Source organism: Crotalus tigris, unplaced genomic scaffold, assembly GCF_016545835.1.
Source record: "Crotalus tigris isolate CLP2741 ecotype Arizona unplaced genomic scaffold, ASM1654583v1 scf7180000018843.93847, whole genome shotgun sequence".
Taxonomy (NCBI): Eukaryota; Metazoa; Chordata; class Lepidosauria; order Squamata; family Viperidae; genus Crotalus; species Crotalus tigris.
The window spans coordinates 54,453-67,927 of NW_024097231.1; the positions used below are offsets into that span (position 1 = coordinate 54,453).

General features: G+C 46.8%; 1 protein-coding gene across 2 annotated transcripts; it reads left to right on the plus strand.

The window, feature by feature from the left end:
• The first annotated feature begins 803 nt into the window (after positions 1–803).
• LOC120314150 (zinc finger protein 397-like) lies at positions 804–8,236 on the plus strand. Of its 2 annotated transcripts, none has more exons than XM_039356955.1 (4): positions 804–916; positions 2,885–3,740; positions 4,686–4,803; positions 7,162–8,236. In XM_039356955.1, exons 2-4 carry the CDS (start codon positions 3,006–3,008, stop codon positions 8,097–8,099), a joined length of 1,791 nt encoding a protein of 596 aa, XP_039212889.1. In that variant the 5' UTR covers positions 804–916; positions 2,885–3,005; the 3' UTR covers positions 8,100–8,236. The 2 variants fall into 2 exon arrangements, with proteins under 2 accessions (XP_039212889.1, XP_039212888.1); XM_039356954.1 differs by having other exon boundaries at positions 810–1,072.
• The last annotated feature ends 5,239 nt before the right edge of the window (positions 8,237–13,475 follow it).

The following is a 13,475-nucleotide window of genomic DNA, read 5'->3' on the forward strand; positions in this document are numbered from 1 at the left end:
CAGGGCTCAGTGGAAGCGCCAGGATCAGCGCCAGGCTCCAGTTGGAGCTCGGCGCTGATCCTGATGCTTCTGTTGAGCCCTGAAGAAGCACCAATCAGCTGGAAAGCAGCACTGATCCTGGCGCTTCTGCTCAGCCCAGAAGAAGCGCCAATCAGCTGGAATGTTGCAGCATCTCCAGGGTCTTGTGATTTACATTTAGATGCTTGGCAACTGATTCATATTTATGATGGTCACAGTGTCCCAGGGTCATGTGAAGTGACCAAAACCTGCTACAACCACCCAGCAGACAGGGGGGGAATAAAAACCAAACACCCCCCACCCCACCCCCGCTGCCAATCCTCAGCAGAAATGCTCACAACAATGGAAACCTCGGACAGGAGGAAGAGCGCCGCTGGGCGGGCAGGCAGGTGTCTTCCTCAGCTGTGGCTTGGGGGGCACTTTTTTCAGTGCCATTGTAACTTCGAACAGTCACTAAGCGAACTGTTGTAAGTCGAGGACTACCTGTACTTCATCACTTTTTTCCTTTTGTGGGGGGGTCATCAGGTTTTTGACACCTTGCTAGGCGACTGGTGGTACTCGGATGTTGCCATATCCTAAAAGTGGTACAATGGACGAAAAGGTTGAAAAGCCCTGCTATATGGTGTTATTTCAGAGATTCCCCAAAAGGGTTAATTCCATTGAGTTGAACTCTCCTAGAGGGGCAAAGGAGACCCTCCTCGTTCTCCCTTTGCTTGGCGAAAAATTACCGGAAGTGCCGTGTAGAAGAAGAGGTGAAGCCACTTCCGGTGCCCTTTTCCCCACCTCTTCCTGGTGGGAATCTCACTTTTGAATAGAAGTCCTGAATCTTCTTAGCTTTGGCGACACTTTTATCCTCTATGGAAGCTTAGAGGGCGGAGGCAGTGCAGTGCAGGGAGAAGTGAGTGACTGAAAACGGGGGAACGTTGTGGCTGGAGAAGAACGAGAAGTATTCCAAGAGAGGCTATTAGAAAGAAAAACGGAGGCGACTGGAGAGAAAATGCTGCTGGGGTGGAACGGGAAGAAACACTGCAGAGAAGAGTGGCCATCTAGGAAAGTATGCATTCTTTGCATCAGAAACTTTATGGTAGTTTGCAGTTGGATCTGGAGGTTCTTTTAGGAAATTGTGAGATAGCACACCTGCCTTTCGTTTTATAGATGTATCGATCTGCCCTTTATAGCCAGTCTCTGATTTTCGGTACCCTAGAAATAATATTTGGAGTTTTTGATTTGATATGTGCTATTAAGTCTTTTTTTTTTTGGACTCCTAGCAACACATATGTAGATTTTCACCATGATGACCTATCCCAGGGGTAGACAACCTTGGCTCTTTTATGACTTGTGGACTTCAACTCCCAGAATTCCTGAGCCAGCTTGGCTCAGTTTGAAAACCTCTCCCTTTCCCCTCAGCATGGCTGGCTCAGGAATTCTGGGAGTTGAAGTCCATGAGTCATAAAAGAGCCAAGGTTGCCTACCCATGACCTATCCCTACAGTAATTGTATTGGTGGGGGGAGGACAAATCTGAAAAGGTGGCAAATTTAAAAGAGATCCATAAAGATTAAACAAATGTTTATGTTTACAGGAAAAATGCAAGAGCAAAGCCAAGAAAAATAAAAAATAAATCTAAGGGATAGCTTTCTGAAATAATGGATTATCATATTGGACAAATTATCACTTTATCCCTAACCTGTTTTTTCAGGTCTTCCAATTGTGTCCTCATTGCCATTGTAACCAGGTCCATCCCCCTTGGTGTTGGTTGTCCCGTTCTCTTTCCTTCCATCTTTCCCAGCGTCAAAGTCTTCTTGGGAGAACTGGATCTCCACATAATGTGTCCAAAGGAATTTAGGTCTGGTCATTTGTGCCTCAAGTGAGAATTCTGGTTTAATTTGTTCTGTGATCCATCAGTTTGTTTTCTTGGCTGTCCACAGTATTCTCAGGGGTCTTCTCAAATACATGTTTAAGGTAACTGGACATAGATTAACCACAGTATACAGGTTATGTGTTAAATTTTTCATCACATTGTCACAACAGAAAATGGCATCTTGCACCTAGCTAACACTGGCTTACATGTCAAAGAAAAGAGAAAAGAAAACCTTACAATTGCCTCACTATCAAATTATGATAAACTGCTGAATCAGGAAGTCTTCAGACCTTTTGAGAATAGAATGGAATAAGAATAGAATAAGAATAGAATAGAATAAATAGTTGGAAGGGACCTTGGAGGTCTTCTAGTCCAACCCCTTGCTCAGGCAGGAAGCCCTATACCATTTCAGACAAATGGTTGTCCAGTCTCTTCTTAAAAACTTCCAGTGTTGGAGCATCCTTAATTTCTGGAGGCAGGTTGTTCCACTGATTTATTGTTCTAACTGTCAGGAAATTTCTCCTTAGTTCTAGGTTGCTTCTCTCCTCGATTAGTTTCCATCCGTTGCTTCTCATCCTGCCCTCAGGTGATTTGGAGAATAGCTTGACTCCCTTTTGTTTGTATTCATGATTTTTGTTCACTTACAGCCTGCGGTTTGGACTGGCAACTCCGTTGCTAAGCAATACAATCATATAGTGCAGGGGTCTTCAAACTTGGCCCTTTTATGACTTGTGGACTTCAACTCCCAGGCACGCTGCTTGAGGTATTCTGGGAGTTGAAATCCACAAGTCATAAAAGGACCAAGTTTGAAGACCCCCTGATATAGTGAAATGTCACATGACCATACTCGGCTTATAGTGTCAGTTCCAGCTGCAGCCATTAAGTGAATCACGGCAGTGCCAAATGCCCAAATCGTGATCATGTAACTGCAGGGACTGGTCATAAAATCAGCGATCAGTAAGCAAGGACTATCTATAGATTCCATGACTCTTTTCTTTCCCATGCAGGTTGTTTAGAGAACCTCGTGTTATTCCCCAGCCGACTGATCGGTGCCACCTTTAGAAGAAGTGCTGGGAGACTAGAAGACAAGACGGTTGGAAGAAAAAGATAGCATCCTGTTTTTCCAAGATGGATGAGCAGGAAGCCACAGGACCTGGTGCTTGGGAAAGGATGGAGGGTCTTCCCAAAGCCCCAGTGGCTGCACAGATGAGTGGCTCTGAAGAGCTTCTGATGGAGGCCCCATCACATCATGTGAAGCAGGAACCCACCGAAGGTTTGCAAGACCTCTGGGAGACCCAATGGCAGGAGTTCCTCAGGACCCTGCAGGCACCAGACTTGGAGTGTGGGACTTCTCAGATGTCCGAACGGTTCAGTCCCTGGGAAGATGCCAGAGCTTTCTTGGCCTCCTTTGAACAAGTGGCAACTGCTTGCCGATGGCCTCGGGACAAGTGGGTGACCTTTCTCCGGCCAGCCCTGAGCGGAGAGGCCGAGCAAGCCTTCAGCGGCCTCCATGCTCAAGAGAAGGCAAACTACGAGAAGGTGAAGGCAGCCATCTTGGAAGAAGAGGCCGCCGCCCGGGAGAAACAGCGCCAGCATTTCCGGCAGCTCCGCTACCAGGATATGGAAGGGCCGAGAGGCATTTATGGGCAACTACGAGCGCTCGGCTGCCGGTGGCTGAAAATCGAGAGACACACCAAGGATGAGATCTTGGAACTGCTGGTCCTGGAGCAGTTTCTCAGCATCCTGCCGACGGACATGCAAATTTGGGTCAGGGAACGGAAACCTGGCAGTTGCACCCAGGCGGTGGCCATGGCTGAGGACTTCCTGTTGAAGCAGGAAGAGGCTGAGAAACTGGAACCAAAGGTGGGAGGATTTGAGGACCCTGAAGTAGGGGGAGGTGGAGGTGTTACAAGAGGCAAAATGGTAGTTGCGACCATCTGATCAAAGTCTCTCTCTTTATACAAGTAGTCCTCGACTTACAACAGATTGCTTAGTGACCATTCCAAGTTACAACAGCAGTGAAAAGAGTGACTTATGACCATTTTTCACACTTACGACATTTGCATCTTACCCACGGTCACGTGATTTGCCTTCGGATGCTTGACAACTGACTCACATTTATGACAGTCGCAGTGTCCCGGGATCATGTGATCCCCTTGTGCAACTTTCTGACAAGCAAAGTCCACGAGGAAACCAGATTCACTTAACAACCGTGTTACTAACTTCACAACTGCAGTGATTCACTTAACAAACTCATTTAACAAATTTCTCGCTTAGCAACATAAATTTGGGCTCAGTTGTAGCCGTAGGTCGAGGACTACCTGTATCCAGAATGGCAATGGTTCTCAACCTTTTTAATGCCGCAACCCCCAACTGGTCGTAAGTCGAAGACTACTCAACCGGTCGTAAGTCAAGGACTACTCAACTGGTGCAGCACCGTTTGCAGAATGGGACTTTTGGCAGGCTCAGCAGGGCAGAGACAGCCTGGACAATTCCTATTGGCTTTTGAAAGCCAATAGAATTAGACTCTATTCAAGAGAGTCTATTCTATTGGCTTTCAAAAGCCAATAGAATAAAAGGGAGTAGCACAGCTAAGGAAAAGGGGAAAAAAATGGCGGACTGCGTTGTTTGGCGACCCCCGTGAAATGGTCGTTCGATCCCAAATGGGGTCCCGACCCACAGGTTGAGAACCACTGTTCTCTTCATTCATCCTAAATGGAAAAAAGCTCACGGATCTCTGGACATTGGTCCCCTCCCTGCGTTCAAGTCTCCCCTCCTCAATTAATTCTCTCCTGGCTGCTCTTTTAGGTGCCACCTTCAGAGGAGGCTATGGAACCTTCTGAGACAGGACAAGCTCTGGATTACTGGGCTGCCCAGCTCAGCAGAGACAGCAAGGAAGGCGAGAGCAAGGAGGCAACATGGCTGAGTAAGGTTCCGTGTCTCTTGGAAGGGTTCACACCAATTCCTTTTGTCCTGTTGCAGCCATGACCCAAAGATTTTGGACTAGGCGCAGGGGTAGGCTGCCTTGGCTCTTTTATGACTGGTGGACTTCAACTCCCAGAATTCCTGAGCCAGCCTGGCTCAGCTTGGAAACCTCTCCCTTTCCTCTCAGCGTGGCTGGCTGAGGAATTCTGGGAGTTGAAGTCCATGAGTCATAAAAGGGCCAAGTTTAAAGACCCTTGGCCTAGACCAGTGGTTCTCAACCTGTGGGTCGGGACCCCATTTGGGGTCGAAAGACCATTTCACGGGGGTCGCCAAACCACGTTGTCCGCCATTTTTTTCCCTTTTCCCTAGCTGACCTACTCCCTCTTATTGGTGGCCACACCCACTTGGGGGTCACCACAACATGGGGAACTGTATTATGGGGTCACGGCATTAGAAAGGTTGAGAACCACTGGCCTAGACAGTCACTTCTCTGAAATGATATAGGCCAGGGGTAGGCAACCTTGGCTCTTTTATGACTCGTAGACTTCAACTCCCAGAATTCCTGAGCCAGCATGGCTCAGCTTGGAAACCTCTCCCTTTCCCCTCAGCGTGGCTGGCTCAGGAATTCTGGGAGTTGAAGTCCACCAGTCATAAAAGAGCCAAGGCTGCCTACCCATGGTATAAGGTCTCCCGCTCAAGAAGGACATTGGACTAGATGACCTCCAACTACTATTTTATAGTCTACTTCAGGGGTAGACAACCTTGACTCTTTTATGACTTGTAGACTTCAACTCCCAGAATTCCTGAGCCAGCATGGGGGAACTATGGCCTCCTCATGACTCGTGGACTTCAACTCCCAGAATTCCTGAGCCAGCCTGGCTCAGCTTGGAAACCTCTCCCTTTCCCCTCAGCATGGCTGGCTCAGGAATTCTGGGAGTTGAAGTCCACCAGTCATAAAGAGCCAAGGCTGCCTACCCCTGGACTAGGGTCTTCTTCATCGAAAGCCACAAGTGGGGGATGCTAAAGTTTATTCCTAAACTTTACCCAGCATGTTGACTTTGGTCTATTTTTTTTCAGAGTTCTAAAGTAAAAGACAGGCTCTTTTCGAACAAAACCTTTAAAAATTCAAAGGTCTTTTTGAAAGACACAAGCTGCTTTAGGCGAAAAGCAAAGAGCAGAGGGTGGGTTTTTAAAACGTGCTCTACGGATAGTCCTCGATTTACAACAGTGGATTTAATGACCATTCACAGTTACAGTGGCGGGGAAAAAAGTGACTTGTGACCGTTTTTCACACTTAACAACCGTTGCAGCATTCCCCACAGTCATGTGATCAAAATCCTGACACTTGACAACGAACTCATATTTACGACAGCTGCAGTGTCATGTGATCCCCTTTGGCGACTTCCTGACAATCAAAGTCAGATCGGGAAGCCAAATGTGTTTAACCACCGTGTTACTAATTTAACAGCTGCAGCGATTCACCTCACAACCCGTGGCAAAAAAAGGTCGTACTAGTGAGGCAAAACTCATTTAACAAATGCCTCGCTTAGCAACAGAAATTTTGGCCTCAGTTGTTGTAAGTTGAGGACTACCTGTACTTTGTTTTAAGGCTACATTAGCAGAATCTTGTAAGTCTAAAAGTACAAATCTCCAACCATCTCTTTTATAGTCTGAGAACTAGGCTTTGGGGCAGGTGTAATAATAATAATAATAATGATAAAGTTGGAAGGGACCTTGGAGGTCATCTAGCCCAACCCCCTGCTCAGGCAGGAAACCCTACACCATTTCAGACAAATGGCTGTCCAGTCTCTTCTTAAAAACGTCCAGTGTTGGAGCATTCACCGCTTCTGGAGGCAGGTTGTTCCACTGGTTAATTGTTCCAACTTTCAGGAAGTTTCTCCTTAGTTCTAGGTTGCTTCTCTCTTTGGTTAGTTTCCATCCGTTGCTTCACATCCTGCCTTCACAAACCCTCATATTGAAGGGGACCTTTAGAATTGCAGCTGGATATCTGGGAAAACGTAATTCCGAACCCATGTTTCTCAACCTTGGCAACTTTTAAGATGTCTGGACTTCAGCTCCCACAGTTCCCCAGCCAGCGGTGGCTGTTGCCAAGAATTCTGGGAGTTGAAGTCCAGATATCTTAAAAGTTGCCACGACTGAGAAACACTGCCTTAGAAGCTTGAACTGTGCAGCACTTTGTTTCTCTGTAAAGCACTTTTTTTCTGTGTAAATGGAAGTTGCACTCTCCAGTGAAGTCCCCCTCACGACATAGCCAAAAGAAGTAAGACGCAGTTTTGTGATTTTGCTTTCCAGTGACATATCTAGATCCGGGATAAAAATCTCCCTTTCCTTTCTGCAGGTGATGAGCAGGTGTGGGGGAAAGAGACGAACTCCATTCATCCCAAAGGACAAGAACAAGCAGATCCCAAGGATGTTTCTCTGGAAACCAACAAGGATTTCCAATATTGTAAGAACGGTGCAACCTTCGACGATCCGAGCGAAAGTGGGAATGTGCCAGAAATGGGTCATGAAAAGAGGGTGGACCCCTCTATTTTCTGTGTTGATGATCTGGACGGTGCTCCAGAACAGCAGAGGTTCCTGGGCGACGAGGTACAGCACACCAAATTGGACCACAGAGGGAACTTTGGACAAAGCTCGGATCTTCTCCCACATCACAGTACAGATATGGCCGAGAAGTCATATCCGTCTTCACAGGCCAGTAGCAGCTTGATGTCAACCCAGGTCTTTATAACCCAGCGGGGTGTTTACACGGGTCTGGGAAGCACAAAATGCCCCCACTGCGATCAGTGCTTCAACTCTGCTTCAAGTTTGAAGGAGCATTTGAGCATCCATGGTGGAGAGTCTTCGTTTAACTGCCGTTATTGTGGAAAAAACTTTGGATCCCGTTCAATCTTACGAGAGCATCTCCGAGCGCACGCGGGAGAGAGGCCGTACCGATGCCCGGACTGCGGAAAGAGTTTCAACAAGAAACACTACTTGACCATCCACGAGAGGCTGCACAGCGGAGAGAAACCGTACAAATGCGTTCACTGCGGAAAAAGCTTTCCGGAAAGATCCCGGCTTCTCATCCACGAGCGGATCCACACGGGCGAAAATCCCTTTGTTTGCTTCGAGTGCGGGAAGGGCTTCAACCAGAAGGGGAATCTCATGACTCACATAAGGCTGCATACGGGAGAAAAACCCTACAAATGTGCTCTCTGCGAGAAGCGGTTCAGTCAAAAGGCAGGCCTTAGTGCTCACGAGAAAACCCACGTAGGTCTGAAAAGAACATTTTAATACAGGCCGCTGAGCCTGGTGCCTCAAGTGGATGAAACTTGGTTTGGAGCTGGGGTAGGCCACCTTGGCTCTTTTATGACTTGCGGACTTCAACTCCCAGAATTCCTGAGTCAGCCATGCTGGGGGGAAAGGGAGAGGTTTCCAAGCTGAGTCATGTTGGCTCAGGAATTCTGGGAGTTGAAGTCCACCAGTCATAAAAGGACCAAGTTTGAAGACCCCTGTTGTAGGTCATCTAGTCCAGGGCTAGGCAACCTTGGCTCTTTTATGACTCATGGACTTCAACTCTCAGAATTCCTGAGCCAGCATGGCTCAGCTTGGAAACCTCTCCCTTTCCCCTCAGCTTGGCTGGCTCAGGAATTCTGGGAGTTGAAGTCCACGAGTCATAAAAGAGCCAAGATGGCCTACACCTGCCCTAGGCTATATAAATCACACTTAGAATAGCCCTTAGACCAGGGGTAGGCAACCTTGGCTCTTTTATGACTCGTGGACTTCAACTCCCAGAATTCCTGAGCCAGCTTGGCTCAGCTTGGAAACCTCTTCCTTTCCCCTCAGCATGGCTGGTTCAGGAATTCTGGGAGTTGAAGTCCATGAGTCATAAAAGAGCCAAGGTTGCCTACCCTGGTTTAAGAGGAAAATCACAAACCTCATATCGAAGGGGACCTTTAGAATTGAGAAACACTGCCTTAGAAGCTTGAACTGTGCAGCACTTTTTTTTTTTCTCTGTAAAGCACTTTTTTTCTCTGTAAATGGAAGTTGCATCTACCTCCACACAGATGTGGATACCTCTGGGAGCAGCTTCCAAAGCAGCTGTGCAAGGCTAGGAGAAGTTTGTGGCTGCCTTTAAAAAGACAGCATTCTGAAGCATCTCTTTCTAAGGATTTTGTGTGTATGTCTTCAAGGCAGCCTTGAAATCAGCAAGAATTGAGATTGACTTCAGGAAATCTTTATTATAAAATCACATAATCATGATTGACTGATGATGATGATGTGATTTCAAAGTGAGAAAACTCAGTTATGCAAATGTGAACATTGATATCAGCCTGCCTTGAGACAAAACCCAGATAAGATTCTCCTCCAGCTTCTGGTTGAAAGATTCTCCTAGTACCATGGTGGCGAACCTATGGCACACGTGCCACAGGTGGCACGCAGAGCCCTCTCTGTGGGCACGCGCGCCATTGCCCCAGTCCTAGGCCTTCAGCCGGGTTTTATAAAACCTTTTTGCTTTAGGCCTCCGCCGCCGTGTGCAAAAAAAAAAAGGTTCAATCAATCAATCAATATCAAATTTTTGCGGGGAAAAAAAAGATCTCGCAAAGTTGAAATTGATTGATTGAACTTTTTAGTCCCACCCAGTCTGCTGTTACCACCGCAGCCATGTCCACCCAGTGGGCCACGCCCACCCAATGGGCCACACCCGCCCAGCACCTGACAATATATAAGTGGGTTTTGGGTTGCTGTTTGGGCACTCGGTCTCTAAAAGGTTCGCCATCACTGTCCTAGTATGTTGGTTTCAAAATAAGAGTTATACAGTAGCTATTTCTGATCATTTATCTAGATTTATACATTTCCCTCATTGAAAAGTTACTTTTTTATTATATATTAAAAACCAGGTAATTTTGTAATTACCCCAATGTCTTTTCTTTTTCTTTTTTAATGCACACCTAGCTACTGATCACTTTGTTCACTTTTATAGTTACGAGACATTATCCGAAGGACAGAAAAAAAAAGAAATGACATTCAGTTTTATTTCATACAACCTCTAGCCATAAATAAAACAGCAACAAAGCCAGAGGACAGAGTCAAAATGAAGCAAAAGAGATAAATATATACAGTAGAACAATCCATTTTATATCTTACTATGCACCCCCTGCTAAAACAAAACCTTGCAACATTGAGACTTGGAAAGACTGCAGAGAAGAGCAATAAGGATGATTAGGGGGCTGGAGACTAAAACATATGAAGAACGGTTGCAGGAATTGGGTGTGTGCAATTTAATGAAAAGAAGGACCAGGGGCGACATGATAGCACCGTTCCCATATTTGAGCAACTGCCATAAAGAAGAAGGGGAAAACCTATTCTCCAAAGCACCAGAAGGTAGGAGAAGAAACAGTGGATGCAAAGAGGCGCATGAACCCTTTTTCAGTCTGATATAATAAGATCTAAGCAGTGATCCATTTTTCCTGGAAACAGGTATTAGTCTGTTCGTAGAACATGTTAGCTAGTTTTATCTAGAGCAGTGGTTCTCAACCTTTTTAATGCCGCGACCCCAACCGGTCGTAAGTTGAGGACTACCCAACCGGTCGTAAGTCGAGGACTACCCAACCGGTTGTAAGTCGAGGACTTTCCCTGCCCGGGAGCACCGCACATGCGTGGTGCCGCCCCCTGCGCCAGCCAAGGCGTAGCTGGCAAGCGGCAGAGACGGAGCAGGCCGACCACCGGCTGGGCCACTAGCTGGCCCAGCCCAAGGGAGGTAAGGCACCCGCCGGGCCCCACGCCTGCCAGCAACCCTCCCTGCACCCGCCGACCTCCCACCTCCCACCCCTGGCCCTCTTTTACTTACATTTTTAGTAGTTGCTCAGCAGGGAGGGGTGGAAACTTGCAGACAGCTCGCCTTCGCTGCAGACAACTTGCAGCACCGTTTGCAGAATGGGACTTTTGGCGGGTTCAGCAGGGCAGAGACAGCGTGGACAATTCCTATTGGCTTTTGAAAGCCAATAGAATTAGACTCTATTCAAGAGAGTCTATTCCAGTGGTTCTCAAACTTTTTAATGCCGCGACCCCCAACTGGTTGTAAGTCGAGGACTACTCAACCGGTCGTAAGTCGAGGACTACTCAACTGGTGCAGCACCGTTTGCAGAATGGGACTTTTGGCAGGCTCAGCAGGGCAGAGGCAGCCTGGACAATTCCTATTGGCTTTTGAAAGCCAATCGAATTAGACTCTCTTCAAGAGAGTCTATTCTATTGGCTTTCAAAAGCCAATAGAATAAAAGGGAGTAGCACAGCTAAGGAAAAGGGGGAAAAAATGGCGGACTGCATTGTTTGGCGATCCCCGTGAAATGGTCGTTCGACTCCAAATGGGGTCACGACCCACAGGTTGAGAACCACTGCTCTAGAGAATCCCCATTTCGTGTGTGTGTGGGGGGGAAACCCTTCACTTTGCATTTAGATATTTCTCCTTTGGGCTCCTCATTTTGGGGCCTGATATCCTTGCCCTAAAATTCCTGGAAGGCTCTTTGATAGCCTTATCAAGGAACTCAAATCAGGCCAGCATTTTATTCAGGGGTTAGCTTCTCCTTAATGAGCACTGTGGCTGTTGTGGTTAGGAAACTGGGCTGGAGGCTAGCAAACCTGCGTTTGAGACCTGAGCGCTGCCATGCTGAGGTAAGCTCCCATCCTTTGCTCCAGCTGCTGTCAGGAACATGAAAGAAGCCCCCAACTGGGCGTTTCTGGGCAGCGGTGATGTCACTGGCTAATCCTTTCAACCTGGAAGCACCTCAGTGCCTCTAACACAGCGGTTCTCAACCTGTGGGTCGGGACCCCATTTGGGGTCGAACGACCATTTCACGGGGGTCGCCAAACAACGCAGTCTGCCATTTTTTCCCCCTTTTCCTTAGCTGCGCTACTCCCTTTTATTCTATTGGCTTTTGAAAGCCAATAGAATAGACTCTCTTGAATAGAGTCTAATTCTATTGGCTTTCAAAAGCCAATAGGAATTGTCCAAGCTGTCTCTGCCCTGCTGAGCCCGCCAAAAGTCCCATTCTGCAAATGGTGCTGCATCAGTTGAGTAGTCCTCGACTTACGACCGATTGAGTAGTCCTCGACTTACGACCGGTTGGGGGTCACAGCATTAAAAAGTTGAGAATCACTGCTCTAACATGAGTGAAAACTTCTCCTTTCCTGTTGCAGATAAGTTCTGCATACTTAATTAGCAATAGCACTCAGACTTATATACCACTTCACGGTTTACAGAGTCAGCATATTGCCCCCAACTATCTTCTTCTTCTTGTGCCATATCCGTTATCGGAAGTTGGCAATCATGTTGGCGATCCTGTTTTTATCAGCAGCTGCACGAAAAAGTGCTGCTGAGTGTTGTTCAAAGCAGTCCCTTAGATTTTGAAGCCACGGTGTTCTTCTTCTGCCTGGACCTCGTTTGCCTTCCATCTTTCCCTGAAGGATTAAATGGAGTATGCCATATTTTTCTGGGTGTCGCATCACATGTCCGAAATATTCTAACTTCCGTTTTTTAATTGTTTTGATGATTTCCCTTGGCTTTCCCAGGCGGCTTATCGCCTCCTCATTTCTGACCCCAACTATTTGGGTCCTCATTTTACCGACCTGGGAAGGAATGGAAGACTGAGTCAACCTTGAGCCGGTCAGGATCGAACTGCCAAACTGCTGGCCGCTGGCAGAAGTAGCCTGCAATACTGCATTCTAACCACTGCACCACCACAGCTCAGCCTTATTATCAGCTTTATAAATTAGGGACAGAAGGCGAGGATTGTAATATTTTAGTAATGAACCATTCTGGGAGGACCATCCTCTACCAGGGCTTGGAATACTTTATTGCCTATTGTGTCAACACTGAAAATACTGTATATTCTTGCTTTGACAAAATATGCAGAACTGTCTGGTATTTTTAGAGTTAATGCAGAGCAGAGGAGGGAGGAGGGAAAAGCCTGCAAAACAGAAAGGAAGGGAACCTTTGCCCTTCACGCTAATTGGTGAACAGTATATCATGACAGCAAAGTAGGGAGTGGAAACGCTAGCAAAATACTGCTCGGTGGGTGGGAATTTTAGACCTTAGCATCCCTTCGTTATGCCGTGCCGACATTTTATACCATAATAAATGACTTTTAGGAAAATCAATGCCTGGAAGTTCTTTGAAGTGTTTCATTAGCCGGAACTATAACATATTGCTTGCTAATGATCATGTGCCTTGGTTTCCCAAAAGTGTATTTAAACAATGCCAAGTTGTGTGTCGGGTGCTCTCGGTTTGTGATGTCATCCCCAGAGCAGCACCTCTCTGTGCTGTGCAGAATAAACAGGTTGCGATTTTCCACCTCGTCTGATAATTGGCTACTTCGCACCAGAGAAAAACAAATTCAGCATTTGGCTGGGCCAAATTTTTTTTAATTATTATTATTATTTCACGGCCTCGCCAACCTGTTTGTGTTCTATCCCAGCCTTTAGCCGTCCTTGTTAAAGGCACAAAGACCAAACCCCTGTTGATAAAATAGGCTGGAGACTTTAAAACAAAACAAACCCCTTTTAATATGGGTGACAAACCTGCCAAATAGTCCAAAACACAAACAGCAAAACTCAATCCAAATGAAGGAAATAGTCCACAGGAAACACGATGCAAACAGAAGAGTAGTCACA

Coding starts and splice junctions, on each gene's coding strand:
- LOC120314150 (XM_039356955.1), top strand. CDS start 3,006: ATGGATGAGCAGGAAGCCACAGGACCTGGTGCTTGGGAAAGGATGGAG. Junction 3,741..4,685: donor CTGAGAAACTGGAACCAAAG/GTGGGAGGATTT, acceptor CTGCTCTTTTAG/GTGCCACCTTCAGAGGAGGC. Junction 4,804..7,161: donor CAAGGAGGCAACATGGCTGA/GTAAGGTTCCGT, acceptor TCCTTTCTGCAG/GTGATGAGCAGGTGTGGGGG.